Source organism: Dipteris shenzhenensis, chromosome 5 (genome assembly GCF_047967505.1).
Source record: "Dipteris shenzhenensis isolate YYH24624 ecotype China chromosome 5, Dip_SZ_1.0, whole genome shotgun sequence".
NCBI classification, from domain to species: Eukaryota; Viridiplantae; Streptophyta; class Polypodiopsida; order Gleicheniales; family Dipteridaceae; genus Dipteris; species Dipteris shenzhenensis.
In genome coordinates, this window is record NC_141600.1 from 4,893,713 (window position 1) to 4,919,376 (window position 25,664).

The 25,664-nt window shown below is 43.3% G+C and overlaps 1 protein-coding gene across 1 annotated transcript in view; it reads right to left on the bottom strand.

The window, feature by feature from the left end:
• Positions 1-2,397: 2,397 nt before the first annotated feature.
• Positions 2,398-25,664, bottom strand: part of LOC147901539 (transcription factor TGA2.2-like) — a 117,928-nt gene continuing 94,661 nt past the window's right edge. The window contains exons 8-9 of the mRNA XM_087375333.1: positions 3,106-3,348; positions 2,398-2,942 (exon numbers count right to left, since the gene is read on the bottom strand). Of these exons, the coding sequence (XP_087231459.1) occupies positions 2,796-2,942; positions 3,106-3,348 (390 nt within the window). The 3' untranslated portion in view covers positions 2,398-2,795. The remainder of the gene's footprint in view (positions 2,943-3,105; positions 3,349-25,664) is intronic.

Below are 25,664 nucleotides of genomic sequence, written 5' to 3' on the forward strand. Positions count from 1 at the left end.
TATAAGTTGAGTTCCAACCTAGATTGAAGTTGCTTAACCAAAAGCACTTTGTGGATTTTGTCTCGAATATCAGGATTTGGTATGCATGATTCGACAAGGTTATTTATAATATATGTAAGAAAGATGGAGAGTCAGATCATATGGAAGCTCACAAATTGTGAGACCGCACTTGGAGGGTCTTCAGAGCTTGGGAGAGGTGTAGAGCTACAGTATATTCCTCCTCCTTAAAAAGGTATGTCTTGAGGTGGATCTATTGCCCCCTCCATGGCATATTTACTCCTAAGATTGAAATTCACCATTGTCCATAGTAGATTCTCTCCCAAGATTGGGATCCACCACTGTTTGCCCTCCAAGGTTTTTATTTCTTCCTTTTTCTTTGACCAATTGTTCGAGGATTACCAGAATTCGAGCAACTGCGTTCGAGCGACGAATTTCATAAATTTTGACATTCTAGTGTGATGTTTTATGTTCAAAAAGTAGCACGCATTGCTTACTTTTACAGTTGTTGTCCTACCCATGATATTGAGTAATCAATTGTCTTATAAACAAACAACAATTTTTAAAAATTCTTAGGGTCAACGAAGGAGGGGTGGAAGAAAGGGGTCAAAGTATGTGTTTTTCTTATGCAATTTCCATTTTCAAGGCAAAAAAATAATGGGAGGAGGAGCCTCCCAAGAGGCTTATACTTATCTTTGTTTCATGAGAGCCGGACCTTATCAAACTCTATATTTAATTATGACCATGGATTTTTCTCATATAGAGTTTGGGTTCTTGGTTTCCTCCATCTTAGAGTTGTATACATGGTCAAGGACATATGAAGGTGATCCATATTTAGTTAGCATCATCATGGTCATAAGGTGATCAATAATTTTTTAGTTCCATAGTTTAAACATTTTATTCTTGTGATCATTTTGTGTACAAAATGGGATCAAATCATGTCAGTAGCATAAAAATCGATGAGCTACAAATAGTTGTTTGTGAGGGATTTTGCTAGGAGGAGCTTCTATATCATCGGTGGGACTATTGTTGCCATGTATGTAACTTCATAAAATAAAGAAACCTCTTCAACTCACGTGCTACCTTACATAATTCTGAGTGATCGCCTCGAGGTGAAGACATTGCAGCTTTTTTCCTTTTGTATCTATCGAATGATTGATAACTTACATGTATTTAATATTTATAGAATAATAGGTTTTCTCTTTGTATGTTGCCAAGAATTTTTCCTTTGGTATTCATTGAATGATTGCTGACACTTGCGTGGATTTATGAGTTATCCAATAGTAAGTTTAATCTTTGTAAGTTGCCAAGAATCATACAAAAAATACTTAAAAACAATACGTAATAGTGTCATGTAGATTCAACCATTTTTAGTAAAATTTTATTGCTCCTAGAAGTTTAGACAAAGTTCCTCATAAGCATCGCTCGAACTTTGGGCTCGCTCGAACGCAATCGCACGATGTTTTGACTTACCCTTGTTCGAGGATCCAAGACTTACAGAAATTAAGAATTATTAACTTCAATATAGAAACAAACTCAAGGTTTAGAATGCCACACTTTTTCGTCTAATTTCATAAATTATATCTTGCTAGTCTTAGCCAGCAATGCTAAGTTTTCGATCAATCATGCTTTACAATTAAAGCAATGATTTTACAGGCTGAACAATTTGATTGACTCTCTTTGAAGGACCTAATTCCTTTTATTTTTTGTTTGTTTTTACAATCATCACGGTCATTCTTTCAGATATTCTAATTAATGTGAACATTCCCGTTCGCCAATGTAATTTGTCATCCAAATGCTTACCCTCCGATTGACATGATGACTTTCAGTAAGATCTTGGAAGGTGCACTATGCAATCAATTATTTCAAAAGGTTATCACTAAAGACAAAACATGACTCGACACAGTCCCTATACAAAGCTCCTACAACCAGCATGGCTATATTTTAAAAGCCTCTGTGAACAACAGTTCAATTGTAAGCAGTGAATAAAATGAACTGCTAAAGAGAACAAGATCATAAATCAATTGCTGAACTTTGACAAATGTTAGTTGAGATTTCCAGAATAACTCATGTTAGAGGGAGACTCATCAATGAAACCTCAGGTTTCATAGGCAGATTTTCACGGTGTCAACAAAACCTGTCAAAGTAAAGCTCAAGAAATCACCTGAAGATATCGTGCATGAATCTATAAGAGAAATCATCAGAGTATGACTTGAGAAGAGGTGCAAATCGCATTTGAAAATACAGAAGTGGATCCTCAGTAGTTCTACCAAACCTTGTCAATATTATGAAAGGCATGAACAGAGTACTGGTTAAAGGCGAGACATTTCATCTTCAAACGAGGAGAAGGAATAATATATTCTTTTACAATATTGACATGATTACAATGCTTTACAGGTTTGCTGCTTCCACAGGCTATAAAACATGGCTGTTACCTCATTTTTTCTATAAAACATGGCTCAAGGCATGACAATCGCTGCGTAATAACAAGCAGGATGATTTTTTGTATTTATGTTCATGAGAATTGCATCCAAGGAACCTTGGCATACGTAGACAAATGAGCTCATTGCTGATAGCTGTAAGGATATCGTACAACCTCAAATAGAGTTCTCTGTTAATAAATACCCTGCCAGCCTTTCATTCTTACAGTGCCTTTAAAATAAAATAAAATAAAATAATAATCATCATCATCATAACAACCCTGCCAGCCTTTCATTCTGACAATGCCTTTGAATAAAAAATTACATGGACATTGGTGACTGGGATATCATGGAGTATCAAAAGGGTGAAATTGATCATCATTCCCTGGGACGTGCAGACCAAAGAGAGCTTAATGCACGCAGACGATTGAAATATTCACCCATGGCCAGAAAGGCCCGTGCCACCTGGTGTATTGTAAGAAGGCGGTGCATTTGTTGCAATGTCTGCTGTCTAAGGTGATCTGCCTATATCATTCAGGACATCATAATCTCAGTCATTCATAGAATAGGATTTATGTTTTCCTAATATTATGAAACATGATGCATGGAAATTTCTTGAAACACCAAAACTAGCTCTCAAGACGTAAAGTCACAAGAAACAAGAAAAACCTAGTATCTGTTTTCAGACCTGCCGCACAAACGATTCCAGTGTCCCAATCTTTGCCATGGCCATAGCCATTTGACCCATGTAGGTTGCCATGTTGCTATCTGCAGAACTTACAGGACCTGAAGCCATGGTTTCAGCGAGAGTTTGCTGCAAAGTTTCCATTCCCTGAGAGAGAGCATCTTCTGCTTGTTGTGAAGACTGTTGCAGATTATATATACCAATGATCTGTTGCTCTGTTAGAGGCTCAATTTGTGGAATCAATATCTGTGACCAATAAGTAAAATTAAAGATCAGTTGAGAAACACTCTTATGAGCACCATAGAAAAAAGTGAAACCTGTTTTAAGGAGAACCATTTTTACAGAACAAAACAGACCCACCAGAATGACAGATTATCACATATTTATTTAAGGTTTCCTTCTGACATATGTCTTAACAAATGAAATCACAGATATGTGAAATCTATGTTGATATAGATTCATGAAAGGCTTGGAGGGATCGAAATTACAAGGAATGAATGCACAACCAATATGTACATCTCTAAGCTGCATAAGATTTGGAAATCATTGTATACTAACTAATCTAAGACCTTGATAATGATCTGAAAACCAAAAGTCTATTCCAATGAGATTCAATGTACTATTTATGGCTCTCAGCATCACTGAAATTGTCTCCTCTGTGTTATTAAAAATAAACAAGATTCCATAGACATTCTGGTTTTGCCTTTTGTGGACAAGGCTCACAAGGGAACCTTTGTCATTCAAACGTGAAATGATCACATTAGTACGTATTGTAAGGACTTAGAAAAGAAATGGGATAATGGAAATCAAAGCATGTGCAGGGAAGTTTAGAGGAACAATGGTCAGAACAGGAAGCAATTGGTGAGCAGCTTTGGCATACACTTAGAGAATCAAACCTTCGAAAATGGACGAAGTCAGATGCATTTAATGACACAAACACAAAATTACTATAATAGTTTTAATACAATGGGGAATAATTAAGGTAAATTAAGCATCCCAACAAAAACTTTACACTTGAGTCTCTCCAGAGGTTTTTCTAGTGCAGCTTTTCTAGTCTCTCCATAGGTCTTTAAGGCAGGAAACTGTGTCGAAAGGTTACTTGAAATCTACAAAGCAGCAGTAGACAGCCCTTTTCTTATTCTTGGCTTCCTCCATTGAGGCTCCTGTAGCGACTTATGATCCACTATTGAGTGCTTAGGACGAAACCTTTCCTAGGATGGTACCCTGACTCCTTGTGCCTTCGCCCGTCTGCTAAGTTTTTCTCTACAATGGTGTCATACAGTTTGGCCATTAGGCTGTTTACTATGATCGTTCTGCAGCTTGTTGTCCCCTCATTTGTGGATCGATACAATTCTATTGAGCTTCCAGTCTGGGGGTAACCCCTCCTCCAAGGCTTTGTTTCGTCTCCTCCCCATGACATCTCAGCCCCAGTCCTTGTGCGTCTAGGGTCTTCCCACATTGTCTTCTGTGATGATGTCATTTGTGGCCTTGATAGAGAATCATGGTTGTACCTCTCTTCCCCATCTCTTTCGTAGAGGTCCTTGAGAGTATTATCCTAGGATGCTTTCCCACCTGATATTTGCTGCCATGTAGCTTTTGGAAAAAGTTCCTGGAATTCTTTTTAAGCTCCTCAAAATTTTTAAACTGTTTGTCCTTGACAAATCTCTTTTCTTGCTCCTTATCACCCTCTATATGCTCTAGCTTTGGACTCTTTCTCAGCTGTGTCTGCTGTTTTACAAGCATTATTTGATGTTCTGCATTCATTGAGGAGGCATTGGTGGCCTTCAGCCCTCATCGTGACATGTGGATTAATTGGGGACTTAGTCCCACATATAATTGGAGGCCATGGTGGCCTTGAATGTAAGGGAAAATAGTAGACACTCCGGAGTCTGGAGTATCCCTCCTGGGACTTTTGGAAGCTCTGAGAGGTAAATGTGGCTATGGGATGGGGATTGGGACGCCCAGACCTGACACATCGATTGATGACACATGGCTCCTTATGGGGCTCTAAGTTGGCATCCAAGCCAGTTTGTGCATTTGGCCAACCCTACAATTGTCACACGGCTGACGCGGGGTGGCTGTCCTATTTGGACAGACTGAATTGTGTGGGCTGACTGTCGCAGGATGTGGCAACCCGTGGCAGCCTGGCTAATGCTGCCGTGGAAAAGGCTGTGTGGTTGGCAGCGGACTATGTATGCTGATCACACAAATTGTGGTGGTAGCTTCTAAATCTGTGGGCTGTTTTTGACAGCTTGTAGATGGCCGAACGTGCAGTGGTGGGCAGACTGGTGGTGGCTAATAGTAGCTGTTGATGGTCCCACACGCTAGGACCATGGCAGCTGTATTTACTCGCTACTCATGTGAGTTGACCAAAATATATCCACTCGTGGATTTGGCTATGGGTAGGGTGTTGAGGAGGCATTGGTGGACTTCACCCCTCGTGGTGGTGACATGTGGATTAATTGGGTGCTTCGCCCTGCATACAATTGGAAGGCCATGGTGGCCTTGAATAAAAGGGCAAAAAGCAGAACATCCAAAGTATCCCTCCCAGGACATTTGGGGGCTTTGAGAAGTGAAGCGTGGCTATGGGACAGGGATTAGACCTTCGCACCCGATGCATCTATTGATAACAAGTGGCCCCTCTGGCTCTAACTATTCCTGGTCATACCAGTTGTTGCAGGGCATGCCTATGCTCCTCTCCACCCTTTTTATGAAGCATTTACGCGCTGTTTCCTGTAGTATTGCTGTCAGGCATTTACTCATTGCTTCGTAGGTAGGATGCATCTCACAATGTGATATTGCTATTTCTAGTTCCTTCTCATACATGTTAGCCTTTTTATAATCCATACTCAGCCTAGCAGCTGCTGTAGGTTTCTATGCTCCTTTGAGCCCTAATGATATTGCTTTGGGGTCAAAGTCCAAGGTCTCTTCATCAACATGAGGTATTCCACTATGTGTGTTGCATAATCATGTAGTTGATCATGCTTGCCCCAAGGGGGTTTTGCATGTAGCCTCCTATGTCTTTGAAAAAGGGGGTACCATAAAATTTCTGCAGTCCAAAGCATTCTCATAGCGTGATGACTTGTATCCCCATGTGGGTGATTTCTCCCATCTCCTCTAACACCCTTTCCCAACCCCTCCTTTCCTCATTGTCCTCTTCCATTTCCTCCATTTATGATGCCTTTCTTTGAGCAGTTCGTGCATTGAAATCCCCTGCCAATATAATTGTGTCTTTAGAGAACCTAGCTATATCCTCTCCGAGATGTATAAGAGGATCCTCTCATGATTTATGGTGGTTGTGTTTGCATATGGGTGGTTGGTGCAAAATAACATGCTGCTAGACAGATGCTCCCTTCATTTGCCGCTATATCTACCCACACATACTATTTATGTGGATCATCCTTTGCGAGCTTGGCCGTTTTGCCCTATAACATGTGAACCCTAAATGTCTTTGCAATAAGATAGGTTGTCTTGGAGCTCATGTAATTGTCCTAAACTAGCATGATGGTGGTTGAAACTATTGTTTTAGAATAGTTAATTACTTAATTTCAACCTGGATGGTTAGATGTTGAGGATTCATTTCAACATCATGTGTTATCCATAGCACTATCACGTAGAGTGCTAAAAGGCACAAGGGTTGGAAACCCTAACCCTAACCCTATACAATTAGTCATTTGTGGTGTGCTCTCTAGCTGTGCCCTCTACTCCTCATCTCCATTATTCTCCTCTCCTCTCTTCGTATTTTTTCATGGTATCAGAGCTCCCTTGCCTTCTGCTAAAGCAACGAAATCCTTGTTGTGAGAGTGTGAACGATTGAGAGTTCTCTAGTAATCATGAGTGTTCATTCTCTTCCTTTGAGAGAATTTTCATTCATTTGAGAGAATTTCCGTCCATTCACCTTTTTGTTCATTTAGTCCATTCTTCTTTCCTTTGTGTGCGAAAGAGAGAATCCCAGTTTTGAGACAGAGAAAGAAAGAAAGAAAGTCTATTAACGTCCACTGGAGACCAAAAGGTCTATGGGACAGCAAGAAACCCTCTAGTACATCTACTTTAGGGAGGGCACATGGCAGCTCCCAAGGAGTGCAAAAAGCCACCCACATTATTTAGAATACCTACATGATATCTAGAAGAGTAAATAGCCATACATCAGTTTAAGACTGAGAGTCTTTTGGTTTTGATTTGAACTCTCTGATTAGTGCTACACCTTCACGGTAAACTGCCCATTTTCCATCCTTTCTGGCAGCCCTAACTTCAACTAATTCAGTTGCCTTAATCTAAAGTTGAGCTTGTGTAAGCTCCTCTGCTATCCATACTTTGGTGCCCTTCAACTTGTAAGATTGTCGAAGAAGCTTAATCCGCATATCTTTTGACTTCAATGTAAGGATAGCATGACCTTTATAATGCAAAATAGAAGCTGGCCTGGAGTCGTCATCATCCTGCTCATCATCATCTACCCATTCAATGTTGGCAAGCTTGCTTTGATCTTTGTCAATATTTCACTATATGTGTCCTCCTCTTTGTACCAATCTTCTGGGAGTCCCCCTATTCTAATCTTTAGCGCATTATCACATCTAGCTTTGTGTTCTTTAATCTTGGGATATCTGACTTACATGCTTTCGTGTCCACTTCCACAATCACTTCCTTCTTAGCAGTTTGTACTTCAGTGTGAACAAGATCTTTGACTGTAGAGACTAGTTGCGGGGTAGGGGGGGGATCCTTACAAGATTTTACAGCCTCATCAATTACTGCCTGCTTACCAGGCCCTTCCAGAATGTGAAGTCGAGCCTTTACTTTTGCCAGTTCCAATCGTAGCTCTCTCACTGCCTGCTGTAGATAAAAGATCTGATCCTGTTGCCCAAGGATGGGTCGTTTTGAGCCTTCTTGTTGGTAATTCCGTGCATATGGAGAGGGTGTCATGGCTGCAACTGTAGAGTACCAAGTCTTGATGGATGTTGAAGGAGTTGAGGGAGTTGAGGGGGACTTGGAGGAGAGGGTAGGCCACTAGTCCATAGTTGGCTGTCTGTTTGAACCCCCTAGCTTAACCTAACCCCCGAGTTGGGTTGGGGTTTTAGCCCAGCTCGGAGTTAGGGTTAGTTAGCTGCTTCTAACGGGTATGGAGGGAGAGGTATGAATGGAGAGGTACAGCTTCTGCTGACGGGCGGTATGGTACTGGCTGCCTGCTGACGGGCTGTACGGACCGGGGGGGGGAGGTATGGACGACGGGACTGTACGGTACTGGCTATCTGCTAACCGGCTTACGGATGGGGGTGCAGAGGTACGAAGGTATGGACGGGGTACGGAGTTACGGACAGGGAAAGAGAGAGAGAGAGAGAGAGAGAGAGAGAGAGAGAGAGAGAGAGGCTAACGAGAGAGGAGAGGCTGAGCGGGGAGAGGTAGTTGAGAGAGATGGGGAGAGACTAAGGAGAAATCTATTCCTACTTTCCATTTCTAAGAGTTAGCTAGAGATTTGTGAGATTTAGCTACTCCAACAAGGACTTATACAATCTACTAAAACAACAAAGATACTACCATCTATAGAAGAACAGCATTGCAGCCCACAAGCAGCATCAGTGCCAATGCAAAGCCACATCTAGCAATATCAAAGGCCAATAGAGTCAGCGAGAAGGCAACAGCAACCCAACGAACCTACAACAACTGACTCTGACAACCAACACACATGCCACAAGTAGAACCGACTCAAGCAACGAAACAACACAACAAAATCGAAGACTTAAACAACTAGAAAGCAGCTGAATTCTACAACATTTACAACAACACGAGCTTCAGCAAAAGCTACAACGCTCAAGCGCTAAGTATCTAACGACTTTAGCCACTACACCGACCTACAATGACTATGTAGCTCCAGTGCACACACAACTGACCAATGCCTCCATCCTCGACCAAAGGCAATCGACAAGTATAGGTGAGTCTACACATAAAGCAAAGGCTAGGCAGCAGTGCTCAAGGCATACTTGCAAGTGACTTGATGCTGGCCCATGCCACAAACTCCTTAAGCTACTACATCAATCAACGCCTCATGAAGGGCAACTCACTAAAGTGGACGACTAGATAAAGGCAACAACGACCCAAATGATGCCCGCCATCAAGCAACAAAAGCAACTAAGGCGCATCCAAACAATGCCAGCAGTGGACACGACCTCAACTCAGAGGTGATGAAAGTGCAAAGCACACGAGATGACTAACCAAGCAAAGCACACAGTATGGCTAACCAAGCAACACAACCATAGACTTGACTTCGGCAAGCAAAAGCTTTAGCGGGCCAACAAAGCATCAAACGAGCAGCCCGTGACTACAACTCACAGCAAGCTCACACCAAAGTCAACAAAATATGCTCACCAAGTAAGCAAAACCGGATGCAAAGCCACCAAAACTTTCCTCCAAGTAGCACCTGCTTGACTCAAAGCCTCGACAAGAACACAATAGCCAGATGCTCCAACCTCAATGCCTTCATCATCTGAGATGCAAGTGACGTTGATAAAACAAAAAAAGCAATAAAATACTAGCACTATGAATAATGTAGGGAGACACATAGGTGCACATAGTTAGCTAGTGATGGGTTTTTTTCTGGCTCCAAAGAAATCTTTTCGCAAAAAAAGATGATATGATGTAAATATTTGACTATGAAATAAAATGTTTGTAGGAACTTCCTGTGGGAAGTGATGAAAACACAATATGGATGCATTCCAGAGCAATGTACCCATGTGTGACGGGGTCGGTGGTTAAATATCAAATGTAAAAGTTTTTTTTTTTACATGTGATAAATGGTCTTCTGTGCATGGAATGTTGTCATGTCAATATTTGTGTTACATCCAATGTGGCAAATGTGTGGACATGCATCAAAATACCTTGTTTTGAAGGATGGTTGTGTGCTAGTGAAATGTGACCCCAATTGTGTGAGCAATGGTCTTGGTGCAATATTTTTTGAGGCAAGGTAGAAGAGTGGTAAAAGGAGGCAATGACGTGGAAAATTTACGTAGAGAGGTGGCTTGCATGAGGAAGCTACAACTTTACGTGGAGCCAATGCTGTAATACGTGGAGACTTGGCTTATTACGTGGGTGGCATGAAGGATTTTCCAAAAGGAGTTGACGCTGCATTATAGAGGAGGAGCGCAGATTGTAGAGAAGGGGAGAGAGGCTTTCCAAAAAGCAGGAGAGAAGGTGAGGACTCTGCGTTCTTTTTTAGAAGAGAAGGAGGTGTGCGCTGATTGCACGTCGTTGGTGATCTACGCTACCTTCTGCCCTAATTGTGAGAGAGAGCTTTGCTTGCTTGAGGTGCACGTACAAAGCTTGCCCCCCCCTTCGATGGATTTCTGTCGTTGGTATTTGAAGAGCTGCTGATTGCTTGTTCTTGAGGTGAACGAGAATTTGAGGAGAAAAGCCAAAGGATTGCACAGGAGACTACTCATACACTGAGGAGAGATTACTGCATACGTGAAGACAACGCTGATTGGGAAGTTGCCCATACGTGTGGACAAGGAAGGGTGAGGACTTGGTTCGACTGAAGTCTGGAGGATCTGCAGGAGTTGTGGCTCATTCCTATCGCTTGCGGTACCATAGATGTGCATTATTCCTGTCTGACTGAGTCTTGTTCATCGTGTCACTTGTGCCATCTTGGTTGAGAGTCTTCCTAGTGTCTTTGTGCTTGTTTGTGGCCTGTTGAGGGTATCATCTCAAGTCATTGTGGTCTGGGTACATGCTCTGGGCATTGTGCATTTGCTCTATTTCTATTGGAGCCCATCTTGCTAGTCTAATCCCATAGGGAGTTCTCACCTCATCTACAGAGCTAATTGAATTATGGTGATTTGCTCGTTGTTTTTTCTCTCCTTTTGGTTTCATGAACGTTACTCCTGGCTATCTGAGGCATGACCATGCATGCTGAACTGGTAAACATTACCATGGAATGAAAAAGAGTTGCTTCACACCCATCTTGTCTTCAGTTGCATAGGCTTTTCACTAGGTTCCCTACCACTTTTCTTTCATCATCTGTTTTGGCGATCCTGCTGGGGACCCCTGTGTGTCTTGAATTGGGATGTGTGTACCCATAACAAGGACGCCCAGAAGTGTGGAGAGCAGTATTTGATGACGAAGCCTCGCATGCGAGTGATTATTTGTGAGGAATGTAAAAAGTGTGGTCACCGGAGCAAAGATTGCATTGATTACCGAGTTCGTGTGATTCGTCTTCAAGCTATAATCCAAAGAGTCCTCAAAAAAGTTGTTCAGAAGAAAAAGATGTAGAGTTAGATGCAAGCTTGGCACTAAAGGACGGAGATTCTGTGAGGGACAACTGTGTACAAGAGATAAGCAAGAACCGGAAGGTATGGCTCATGAATTTCCCCGCTTCTATGGGTTGCCACATGAGGATCCTAAAAAGTTTATTGAAAATCTAGAGTTTACGGCTCTGATCAAAGATAGGAATGCACCAGCAGTGTTACTTCAGATATTGATCTTTTGTCCAGTAGGAGAGTCTCGTGTTTGGCTGCAAGAATTTATAGCTGGTTTACATACTGAAGACGGGGCACTAAGGGCTCCGAATTATGCCGAGGTGAGGACTGCCTTTGTGGCACAGTTTGCATGCAACCAGGATTCTAATAAAATGTGGAGGGAGCTGTGTAGGTTGCAGCAGCATCCTAACCAGACTGTGGACAAGTATCTGAGTAGATTTACTGTGTTGTGGAATAAGTGGCAAACAGCCTTATTACCAGAGGTTCCACCCAGAGTGACCAAGAAGGATCGTTTTGTCTCAGGATTGAAGCATGAATTAAGGATAAAGATTGAGTGCAAGGAGTTGCCCACTTGTGAGGATGCTGTGAGGGAAGGCCAGGGAAAAGGAGAGAAAACAAAGGAGGCTGGCTGAGTTAAGTAATGAAATGCATGTGGTGCAGCCTAGACCTCAAGTCACCTTTGCTGTGAAGGATGATCTATCTAAGGCAGAGCCTAAAAAAGAGCAATCCTACAAAGAAGAACTCCAAGAGATGTTAGAGCTTATGAAAACCCTCAATCTAAACTTGATGAGTGGTAGAGGACAAGGAAGAACCTCCAGTGGGAGAGGAGCAGGAGGGCTTCCTCCTCTGGTGCTCCATACCCTTGGCAAGCAAGCCGTTGGATGGACAAAAGCAATAGATCCCAATCTGCCTTCACAGCCACCCTCATCCACGTTTAAAACAACCGAACAACATAATCACAAGGTAAAAGGCATTCATTCCACATCCTTGTCTCTACACACCTCCGGACACATCTCACACTCTGGTCACATTTCCTCTGGAAGCCTAACAACCTCAGAAAGAAACCCAATGGACCACACAGCCCAACACAAGCCCCTACCGACTGAGCTCAAGCTCACAAAGCATTCAGTTACATAATACATCCAATCCCACAATTCACTGGACAACCACCCACAAAGTGGCCACGGTCAAAAATCTTATCGTGTTTTCCCAAGACCAACATCAAGTATTAAAAATGATGCAGCCCGCCATCTCTGCTCTTACAGAACCACTTCACTATTTATTTCCTTCTCTTGCTCATAGAATACTCCAAGCTCACGACTTCATGTTGCCAACAGTCCATCCAGCAGAAAATCATACCATAGCTATTCCTCAAGCTTTTACTAAGCAATAGCTCATAATCAACCACGTACAAGCCCACACAGAAGACACCTCAAGCAAAGACTTCGGCCTCTTAATCTCATGCAAGCTCACGTCCCCCTAGCAAGCATTCCCGACCAATTCCCCTAAGTCTTCATCAATAGCAAAGCTGGTAACACGGTGGATGATCCAAATCCCATCATAGCCTCTCGCTCTGACTGGTCCTTTTGTTTCTTAGAAACCCAATGGACTCATGCGCAGCTCCCTGCTTTGTTGGCATGATGATCCCCAGCGCTGCAGTAGCTTCTCCAACCCAATTCAAGAACTCTCTGCAGAGAGCCATTGTCAAGCTCTAATATGAACAATCGTCCTCCTACGTAGCCCATCTCCCCTTCATGCTATCAAACCCAGTACTGTGGCTTCTTCCTTCCTCATGGAGCACACATCCTCTGTCACCCCGGTTCTCCTCCCCTCTTCTACGAGATCCCTCCTTCTATACCAGTAGCCACTCCTCGACCTTTTTTCGCACCCTCCACCGAGCAACAATAGACCTCCCTCGCTCACAGTTCTCCTCTTCAATCAAGTGGTCCTTCGATCTCCGCCTCTCTGACGGACCTCCAGGCCTTCACAGTTGTGACCTCTGAACCCGAGAGCTCTCCACAGCAACAATCCACCAGAGAGAAGCGCCAGCAAGGGAAGCCCACGTCCAAGGCTTTAGTCTCCCAGCAAGAGCCCGTCTGATACTGCCTCCTCTCTTGGTCTTGAAACTCCCTTCTGCCATCGCCTAGCTCACGGTTCTCCACCAAGCCACAGTCGTGATCCCCCCATCACCAGGCTCTCCCTGCTTCACATCCCTCTTCTCACCACATTCAAGCTCTCCACCCCCCGTCATCTGAGCTTCCCCTCCCTCAGTCGTCACGACCCATGCTCCTCCTTAGTACGGATCACCAGCCAAAATCCTCTCCTCTCAGCTTTCTTGCCCACCGCCCCGCAGCTCCTTTGCGAGCTCACCGAACCACCGAGCTCCCCCCTCCGTCCCCGAACCTCTTCCAGCAGTCCTCCTTTTTTTGTCCTCCCTCCCACGTAGTCCAAATCCTTCCTGCCAGCCGCCATCTCCATCTACGTCCAACTCGTCAACTAGAAGCCTCCCTTCATCCTCACGTAGCCACATTTTCATGCCTTTTTGATAAGTGCCACGTCACCTTTGCCTTTTATCACTCTCCAAGGATTCCCACAATTTCATACACCAAGGCACTTAAGCACATATTCATTGACTATGTGCACACAAATGCATGCCACCAGTCATTTAGCATTTAATTGCCCACCGACCATTCACATATGATGAACACAATCCCGACCCTGGATACCATGAAGTGTTCAAAAGCTGCTTACACAAAATCTGATTGAACGCCAGCAAGCACACACACAAGTTGAACATCACACATGTACATATGTACAAGACAAGTTTGGGGTTTTCAAAAATCTTCACACACCTTTAGCAACCCCACTCTTCTGCTGTGACATTCATGTCCAGCAGCTAAAGAAAAACATCAACATACCACCTGGATTAAAAACAAAGCAAGCTTGTACTCTATGCCTTTGCTTTTCTCCTCCCGGATCAAAAGGAATCAACAACACACCAAATTGATATAGGCACCAGCTCCTTCCATATATCCACATCCTCACTAAGCCTCCAGGATCCCATAGCTTATCTTGCCAAGACATTACACAACTCCACTGGCTATTAGCCATCACATTTGTATCATGAGTCTTGCTCAGCTTCACATGAGCCACATTGTTTGAGGTCACTTCCTCACACATAGATCTCACGGGCACAACCAGCTCATAATTTGTGATTAGGGACTTCTCAACATACCCTATTGCCTCAACCTTGAAAGCTGCAAAACTTAACCCATCACATGAATTATCAAGATCCAGCCAGGAGCAAACAAACATCCTTCCCACCTGAAGAATGCTCAAACATATCAGCACACTCTTTCTTGTCATTGCCAACCACACATGCAAAATCCACAAGGGTATCATCAAGTAAAGCGTCTAGCTGATCATCAACCACACTATCACTGCCATCCAGCTCAACATGCATGCTGGTGTTTACATTCTCTTCTGAAGAGATCAATGCTAACATATCATCCAGTGCATCATCAAGAATGCAATCCAGCTCATCATCTGAATCACCATCATCTTGTAAACACTGAATCTTAACCTCATCATACACATCAAAGTCTGCATGCACACAATCAACACTTGCTAACTGTAGGTCTTTTACTTTATCAGTAATAGCCACATCAGCTTCATCACTGTCAGACATGATTGAGCTCTCATCTTCACTGCTAGTTTCACCTCTTTCTTCCTCACTTGCTGAATCTGAAATCTCAGCCTCTTCGTATGCACAATCACAGTGTCAATCACGAACTGATTGCATTCAGCCATCATATGCACATCATCACCACACAACACTGGAGCATGATCATCATCTACACACACAGACTTATCCTTAGCTGCCTTTAATGGGCTCTCAACCTTTCTGCCATCTGTGGCAGCAACCCCTTCACTAGGGCTCTCCTTTGCCACCTCACACAGAACTGGTTGAGCAATACCCTCCTCCATAGCAACTGACAAGCCTCCATTCATAAGTGTGATGATCTCCAGCTCTCCTACATCATCAACACTATATGCATCTGGTTTCTTCAACAGTGAAGACAACTGACTCTCTTCCTCTAATGAGATTCTCTCTTCCTCTGTCTCACTCAAAAAATCTCTCTCTTCATCTGTGACTGTCTCCTCAAGTTCCTCTTCCAATTCCAGCCTACAGCTCATATTGCACTGCATGGGTACAAACATAATCTCTGGTGTGGTCTCCATTCTGATCAGGCTAATTGCCTTTCCTTTCCCCTTATCCTCCCATTTCATACCACTGATACTGAGCTGATTCAGATCTTTCACCTCCATACTGTAGTCACTTGGTCTATCATTTGTTCTTTGCTGCACAGGATAGACATCTCCCCCTGCCCTAACTGGCTTATCACAGTGAGGGCTGATATGTCCCCACTCCCCACAATTCCAGCATTGGACATTGCTCATATAACTTGGTACTCTCCTTGCACCAGCTGAACTTCCTTCTCCTCCATCCATAGCCTCTCTCCTGTTATTTTGACCTCTGCAGTCTCCATCCAATTTAGGCTAAGTGTTTTCATCAGCTCCACAATTTCATGCAAATTCTTTTTCAGGGAATCATCCTGTATAGTAACAGACACCGGCTCTCTCTTTGCATGTGCCTTAATCATTTCTGGGCTTCTAATGAGATTCTTAGGCTCTTCTTGCATGCCAAGCTGCCTCAGTCTCTGATGAACACAATCCCGACCCTAGATACCATGAAGTGCTCGAAAGCTGCTTACACAAAATTTGATTAAACGCCAGCAAGCACACACATCACACATGTACATATGTACAAGACAAGTTTGGGGTTTTCAAAAATCTTCACACACCGTGGACGTGGGAGTTATGTGCCTAATGTACAGTGTTACAACTGTGGAGAATGGGGGCAAGCCTCCTCGGGTGGGTGGAGAAATGTATTCTTTGCCGGCTGAATTAAATAGCCGGGCTAATGATCATAGTGTGGAGATGAAGGACGCAGGCCAGCCAAGTAATAGTGGAGTCGTGAAGGCTACAGCTGAGGAAAAAGGCAAAGGGAGGTGGTAAGGCTGCTTGGGTTAGAAGAGGATGAGGTGACAGCCATGCCATTGGGGAAAAGAGACCGTGAAGCAAGCACAAGTACAAACAAAGAAGAACCTGCTGAAGAGGGGGTTACTTACCATAGGAAAAGGATTAAAAGGGTCAAGAAGCCTAAAAGAAAATTCAAGACTCCAAACTATCCGATTGGGAAGGAGCAAGGAGAATATGATTTGGTAGAGGATCTTTCCAAGCGGAAGCCTGACATCACATTTGGTCAAATGATCCGCCTGTGTCCCAAGTTGAAGAAAGAATGGAGAAGAGCAATAAACCCTGGTAAGTGGAGCCCTCGGAAGGAAACAATCAAACTAATGTCAGTTTCTGAGCTTCCAGATATCTTGCCTTCAGTAGAAGCCTGGCACAAAGGAGTGGGACTGCTCATTATTTTTTCATTTGACCCCTTTTGGGATGTCGTGGCATTTTAGACCACCACCATGGCTTTTTTGCCACATTGTTGAGGCTAGGGATAGAGTACTTTCTCTCCCACCTGTTGTATGATTTGTTTTGAATGGAATATATCACTTTTATTTATTCAAAGGAGTGGGACTTGGTGAGGCTTATGTCGATGGTGGAGCTCAAATCTGTGTAGTCTGTGGAGTCACACAGTCATGTGTGGAGAAATTGGGCTTAAAGTTACGGTAGGTAGGAGCAATACAGAATTGGGAAAACAGAGTGATCACAGTACATAGTTCTAAGGGACAGAGGATGTGGTTTGATATGGTTAGTCATGCTGAAGTTTCTAATCCTGAAAAAGAGGCAGAGGAGGATAGTGAAAGTGATACTGACAGTGAAGAGGAGAGCAGCCTTACTTCAGACAATGATGATGCTAATGTAGCCTTTATAGGAAGGATGGAAAATCTGCAAGTGGATCTCGCAATTGAACTCAGTGAACAAGAAGAGAATAGAAGTGAGGTAATGGAGAGATTCATGCAGCCCAGGGATGCTCATGAGCCTATACAAGAACTGGTTCAGCATACAATAAATCCAGATCTTACTCCTGGAGAGAAAGAAGAATATTATAGGATGTTGCAGAAGTACCCCAATTTGTTCATCACCTCGTATGAAGAAATTAGGGGATTCCAGGGGAAGCCACTAAGAATTGAGTTAAAAGAGAATGCTAAGCCAGTATGTCAGAAGATGAGGAGATTAGGCCCAGAACAAACAAAAGTGTTGAGAGCAAAGATAGTGGAGTTGTTGAGAGCTGATATTATAATGCCAGTGACGCATTCGGATTGGGCCAGCCTTGTGGTGATTGTTCCAAAAAAAAAAGGGAAATGGAGAGTATGTGTGGATTATAAGCCCTTGAATGCTGCTACCAGGAGTAATCACTATCCTCTGCCACATATGGATGACATATTAGATAGGATAGCCGGCCATGAGATGTATAGTCTTTGTGATGGTTACTCGGGTTACTTCTAGATTGCTATAGAGCTAGAAGATCGCCACCTTCATCACCACTTCGTGGGGGTGCTTCTGTTACAAGCGGATGCCCTTTGGTCTCAAGAATGCCCCGGCTCACTATCTGGAGAATTCTAATGAGGTACCAACTCCTTATTTGGATAATTTTTGCAATGTACTTATTGATGATATCGATGTGGTACAATAATCGCAAGGAGCATTTGCAAAAGCTAGATGCTGTATTTGAAAGGGTGGATGCAAGTGGTGCCCAGCTGAATCCAATTAAGTGTCATTTGGCAAGAAGTAGTATCAAGGTTTTGGGGCATACTGTTTCTGAAAATGGAATTGCACCTAACCCAGATAAAGTGAAGGCATTGATGATGTTGTCTACTCCTTCGAACACCAAGCAATTGCATACTTTCATTCAAAAAGTGAAATATCTTGCAAGGTTTATTCACATGCTGTCCCAGGTGTTATTTCCGCTCCAGCAAATGGTTAAGCATGAGCCATTGGCATAGACTTGTGAATGTGAAGAGGTATTTGAAGCTGTGAAAGAGATGCTTTGTCACATTTCTAGTGTGAAGGCTCCTAATTTCAAGCAGACATTTTATGTGAACCCTTCAATGAGTCCTGATGCCATTGGAGCAATACTCTTGCAACAAAGTAAAAGTTCGAGGTACATGAGGCCCATGTACTACGCCAGTAGGGTGAAAAGTGAAGCTGAAAGGGGATATACAGCAGCTCAGTTGGTGTTGGCCAGCTTGGTATATGCTTGTCAGAGGTTCCGACTATACTTGTTGTCTCAAACTTTTGTAGTCTTGACCAATTGTACCTTGCTTCCGCAGTTGTTGAGCAATACTAATTTCTCGAGATTTATGATTAGGTGGATAACTGAATTGCAAGAGTATTCATTTACCTTCCTAGTAGAAGAATCTACAAGAGCATCATTGGCTGATCTGCTCACGTACAAAGAGGGTCCCATATTGGTGAAAGAAGTGGAAGAACGCATAGCAAAGATGGAGGACCAAGTTTTGGAAAATGCATTTGTCTTGCATTTTGATGGCTCTTTCAAAAAGAGTTTAAACAAAGCAACCGGAGGAATTCTATTGCATGATTCTGAGGGGAAGGAGGTTCAAAGGGCATGCATTCAGCTCAAGGCAGGCAACGATAATGAAGCTGAATACGCAGCTTTGTATGAAGGCCTCCAGGTATGTGCTAACCTGGGAATTAGGAGATTGATAATCAAAGGTGATACTTTGCTAGTAAGCATTAAGGAAAACCGTTAGAGCAAGCTCCATACGGGATACACCATGCAATGCATGAAAAGATCAAAAGCCAAAAAGAAAGGATTGGGGCTGATAGTGCCATCTCAATCTTGTAGAACCCTCCGAGAAAAAGGGAGAACCCCAAACTCGTAGGAATACAGTCCTCCTAGAAGAGGCTGCCCGTGAAGGGCCCTGCATGCTAGCCCAAATGGCTATCAAAGTATGAACCGTGTCAGTCCAAATACCAGTGAACACCTGTGAAGGGTGTATCTAGGTGCCATCCAGGGCCTCTGTACATCTAGCTCTCCAGATGTGCCAAGAGGAAATGCTAGCCAGAATCTCCCAGGAAAACAAATTTTAGGTGTTTGGAAAACAAAACATGTCCATCTCAGGAACTGGGTGAGTATTATCAAGAAAAGATTGGGACAGCTTGAAGCCTGGACTCTACAGCATGTGGATAGAAGTCAGAATACTGCTGCTCATGATGCTGCCTAGGGAATGACTGAAGCACATGTGAAGGCTGCAAGAATACAAGAGCCTCTTTAAAGAGGTCGGGAGTTCCTGGCAAAAGAAGAAAGTTTTCTAGCTGTCCGGAAAAGTTCCTAATGAGATACCCAAACAAAAAAGATACAGATTTGTGAAAGTCTGTCAACCTTATGTCATGCTTGGTGATGTTTTGTACATGAAGGGAGCTGATTTGATTCTCAAGAGGATACCATGGCATTCAGAGATCTTGCATATATTAGAAGCCAATCATGAAGGTATATGTGGAGGCCATTTTTCCTTCAAGATCATGTTAAGGAAGATTCTGACAGAGGGGTATGTATGGCCTTCCTTACAGAGGGACATCACGCATTGGTGTAAGTCTTTCTTCCAGTGCCAGCAAATGGGTAAGAGAATCCTTCATCCAAAGCTTCGAAATGTAGTAGTTGCTTTTAATATCTTTGAGAAATGGGGTATTGATGCAATCGGACCAATGCCAATGAGTACGCAAGGAAACTGCTACTTGTTGACTGCTGTTGATTATCTGTCTCCATGGGGTGAGGCAAAGCCTGTAAAGGCGGTCAATGCAAAGATAGTCAGTAAGTTTATTTATGAAGATATTTGTTGCCGATTCGGTGTACCCTTGGAGCTTGTATCTCACCGTGGACCCAGGTTCAGAAGTGAATTGATAAATCTCCTTTGTGACAAACTAAAAATCAAACACACGTATGCAACTCCTCACTACCCACAGTGCAATGCTATGGATGAGTATTTCAATGGTGCGTTAACTGGCATTATGGGAAAGATGATAAGAACCCATGAGAAAAGTTGGGACCTCACTGTACCATGGTGTTTGTGGGCATATCGTGTCGCTGTAAAACAAGGTACACAGTTTTCTCCTTTCATCTGGTGTATGGCAAAGAAGCTCTTTTGCCAATTGAAGTGGAGATTCCATCCCTTCAATTTTTTATGAAGATGAACGAAGAGCCAAATTCAGCATATGCAAATAGGTTATTAAGTTTGCAGGAAGCACAACTGGACCGGTTGAAGGCTGTGGATCATTATGTTGCTGCTCAAGAAGCAAATCAAAGGAGGAATCTGAAGTACAAAGATAAGTATATCAGAGAAGGGGATCTAGTTCTGAGATATGACAGTAAGTTGGATTTCACTTTCAAGACACGGTTTGTGACTAAGTGGGAAGGACCGTATCAGGTAGTGAAGAAGTACCCAAATGGATCCTATCAACTAGCTGATTTGGATGGGATGTTGCATAAGAATAGAGTCAATGGGCTGAGGTTGAAGAAATATGTGATCCGGATCATGCAAGTAAACACACGTGGCCCTCTTGTGATGCAGGATGGTGGGACTGAAGACCTCATGGATGAGGACATCTTTGAAGACCTCAAAACTATATTTGACTGCAAGACATGAATGTCTATAGCTTGGGGTTGGGCAAAACATGATAAGACAAAAAAAGCAATAAAATACTAGCACTATGAATAATGTAGGGAGACACATAGGTGCACATAGTTAGCTAGTGATGGGTTTTTTTATGGCTCCAAAGACATCTTTTCCCAAAAAAAGATGATATGATGTAAATATTTGACTATGAAATAAAATGTTTGTAGGAACTTCCTATGGGAAGTGATGAAAACGCAATATGGATGCACCCCATAGCAATGTACCCATGTGTGACAAGGTCGGTGATTGAATGTCAAATGTAAAAGTTTTTTTTTTAACGTGTGATAAATGGTCTTCTGTGCATGGAATGTTGTCATGTCAATATCTGTGTTACATCCAATGTGGTAAATGTGTGGACATGCATCAAAATACCTTGTTTTGAAGGATGGTTGTGTGCTAGTGAAATGTGACCCCAATTGTGTGAGCAATGGTCTTGGTGCAATATTTTTTGAGGCAAGGTAAAAGAGTGGTAAAAGGAGGCAATGACGTGGAAATTTTACGTAGAGAGGTGGCTTGCATGAGGAAGCTACAACTTTACGTGGAGCCAATGTTGCAATACGTGGGGACTTGGCTCATTACGTGGGTGGCATGAAGGATTTTCCAAAAGGAGTTGACGCTGTGTTATAGAGGAGGAGCACAGATTGTAGAGAAGGCAAGAGAGGCTTTCCAAAAAGTAGGAGAGAAGGTGACGACTCTGCCTTTGAGAAGAGAAGGAGGTGTGCGCTGATTGCACGTTGCTGGTGATCTACGCTGCCTTCTACGCTGATTGTGAGAGAGAGCTTTTCTTGCTTGAGGCGCACGTACAAAGCTTGCCCCCCCCCTTCGATGGATTTCTGTCATTGGTATTTGAAGAGCTGTTGATCGATTGTTCTTGATGTGAACGAGAATTTGAGGAGAAAAGCCAAAGGATTGCGCATGAGACTGCTCATACATTGAGGAGAGATTGCTCCGTACGTGAAGACAACGCTGATTGGGAAGTTGCCCATACGTGTGGACAAGGAAGGGTGAGGACCTGTTCGACTGAAGTCTGGAGGATCTGCAGGAGTTGTGGCTCATTCCTATCGCTTGTGGTACCATAGATGTGCATTATTCCTGTTTGACTGAGTCTTGTTCATCGTGTCACTTGTGCCATCTCGGTTGAGAGTCTTCCTGGTGTCTTTGTGCTTGTTTGTGGCTTGTTGAGGGTATCATCTCAAGTCATTGTGGTCCGGGTACATGCTCTGGGCGTTGTGCATTTGCTCTATTTCTATTGGAGCCCATCTTGCTAGTCTGATCCCATAGGGAGTCTCGACCTCATTTACAGAGCTAATTGAATTATGGTGATTTGCTGGTTGTTTTTTCTCTCCTTTTGATTTCATGAACGTTAGTTACTCCCTTGCATTTCAACATGCATCTTGTCATTTCCGTAAGTGTCATATTCTTTCTCTTTGAATAAGATTGTGTTGCGGTGTGTATGGCACGGTCTTGTGATGCTTGATCCCGTTTTCCTTCAAATACCCTTCAAAGGCATTTGATGTGTACTCTCCCCGATTGTCTAAACAAAATGTTTGTATCTTGGAATTGGTTTGGTTCTTAGCCAAGGATTAGAACTCTTTGAACTAATAAAACACTTCAAATTTAGTCTTCATGAGGAAGAGCCATGTGAATAAGAGGAACTGACTCCTCTGCAATCAACCAACAGAATGCACCTCAAGTGCAAATGTGTGCATGTGGGCTCGCCTAAAAATCCCTAAATGCACCTAAACGCCAGAAGCTAGAAAAGTTGTATGCCAAAGAAAATTTGTACGCCAATGAAAAGTTGTGCGCCAAAGAAAAGCTGTATGCCAAAGAAACATTGTACGCCAAAGAAAAGCTGTACGCCAAAGAAAAGTTGTACGCCAAAGAAACACTGTACGCCAAAAAAGTGCACGGACTAGAGCAACACACAAACAGAGTGGAACACTCCTTGTTGGCTTGGGCATCAAGCTATTCTGTGCCTACATCCTGCATAGTTGATGGCTCTGGCTCTATCCTGACTCCAAGGTCCCCAAGGTCTGTGGCATATCTCCTTGGCATGTTGCATTAATTTTCTCATCACTGTCACTGTAAATAGAACAACCAACCATGGTTGTTTTGCTGTTAACCTCTTGGTTGGTGATCTTGGATCCTATCCTTCTTCAGGTTAGTGATTTGGGGAGGGCTGTCAAGGTTGAGGTTTGGGCCGTTTGGCTTGGTGTCGCTTTGTCGATGGCATTGCAGGCATTTTCCCCATCTTAGTGAGTTGTCTTCAGCCTCTTTCACACATGCAGTCTCCTCTGAAACGTTATCTCATTGCGAAGCTTCCATATATTGGAGATCAGCTAGCTGCCATACGGCATAGGTGATGTCATTCAGATTTCCTCTATCACTGAGTAGCGAGTTATTCCAAGATGGTTGAATGAAAACTGCAAGCCTCTTTATCCAGTTGCTTAGCTTCCACCATATTGGTCTGGTCTTCGAACACTCCCAAAACAAGTGCATGTGGGACTCTTTCCTGGTTTTACAGAGATGGCATAGGGGAGAAACCTTAGGATTCCATTTGGCAATTCTCTCTCTTACAAGAAAGTTGCAAGGAATCAACTTCCATAGGAGTAGATTCAATCTGTTAGACTGTGTCACTTTCCACATATTTTGAATTCTGTGTTTCCACGTGTGGATGCCATCACGCGGCGCCTGCATCTTCCATTGGTCGCAAATTTCAGCAAGTTCCCAGAGGCTTGTTGGCTGCTTAAGGTCTTTAGGAGAGCATCTGACACAATTCATACAAATCTCTGCCTTCTTTTCTCGTATCACGGGCACGGGCAGAAAAAACTCAGGAAACTTCTTCCCGTCAACTCAAGCTCACAATCACAGGCGATGGCATCCAGATTATCCTCCCAGCCTATCTCATGGATTGCATGCACACAAGATACGTAATTCATTTTCTTCATGCCTATCCACAAGCCCACAAATCCCTAGATGGTTCCCTCCTGCCACATGTCATCATTTTAGACCTTTAGCTTGGTACACCATTTACCCCTCTCTTGGGGCACAATTAAAACATTTGCCCCTTGGCATTCTTACACATTTAGGTGCCCCTAGGCATGAGCACTCATAACCACCTAGTCGATGCCAATACACCCTCACCTAGGACCTTGGCAGTTACTTCCCTTGACCATTTAATTTACGCACATAAAATATTACAAAGTCGGTCCTCTAAGGGAAAATGCCCACCGATCTTTCCGAGGTCATGCTATCTCGGCTAGAGCATAACATTCCTTCCCTCTTCAAGCATCAGCGTCCTCGATGATGAAATCTGGAAATGCTCTCGGCATCTGATATACGGACTCCCAGGTAGCCTCAGATAAAGGTAAACCATGCCATGCAACCAACACCGTGGGTGTCTTCCGATTGCGCAATTGCATTATTCCTCGGTCCAGGATTCTTGTTGGTTTGCGTCTTGCATTATCCTCTATCTCCTGAAATAAAACAATACCCTCAATCAGTGAGTCACCAGGGTGTAAAAACTTCTTTAAACGAGAAACATGAAACACGGGATGCACCCTACACCCTTGTGGCAATTCCAACTTATAAGCAACCTTGCCTATTCTTTTCAGAATTAACCACGGCCCACAATACCGAGGTGATAACTTTGCACACTCTCCTACAGTCAAAGACTTCGAGTGTGAAGGAACCTTGAGAAAAACTTTTTCTCCTTCCTCAAATTCTCTTACCTCTTCATACTTGGATGAGGTGGCATATCATATATTAGTTCTTGCACAAACAAGGCAAAAGTCTCTCTGAGCTTCTAAGAGAATTTGGCAAACTGCCTGTTTTTTAACTTATGAGATAGCAGCTATGTTGTGCATGGTTCAAACTGCATCTATATTATTAAGCTCACCTTTTTTTTTTTTGCAAAAAGAGACTTCTATTAAGTATTAAAGAAAAACCGTTAGAGCAAGCTCCATATGGGATACATCATGCAATGCATGAAAAGCTCAAGAGCCAAAAAGAAAGAATTGAGGCTGATAGTGCCATCTCAATCCGGTAGAAACCTCCGAGAAAAAGGGAGAACCCCTCCAAACTCGAAGAAATATAGTCCTTCTAGAAGAGGCTGCCCGTGAGGAGCCCTGCATGCTAGCCCATATGGCTATCAAAGTATGAACCGTGTCAGTCCAAATACCTGTGAACACCTGTGATGGGTGTATCTGGGTGCCATCCAAGGCCTCAGTACATCTGGCTCTCCAAATGTGCCAAGAGGAAATGCTAGCCAAAATCTCCCAAGAGGTGTCCACTGAACATGAGAAGCTCTGAAGGGAGTAAGTAGCACATCTTGCAGAGAGCACGGCTCTATCACCTGCCGGCGGACCGAGAGTGCCCAAGAAGAAGGCTCACCCTCATAAAACACCTGGGGTCCGGTAAGAGATAACCATGCGACCGAGCCCCAAGTCATGAAGAAAGGGGAAGTGTGAAAGATGCTGAGTATCCGAGCAACCCCTTTCCAAACAGTCCTCGCCTGACTGCAGTCCCAAAGGCAATGTCGCACTGACTCCTCTGCAGAATGACATCGAGGATAAGTGGGATTCAAGATGGCAGTCATAAGAGG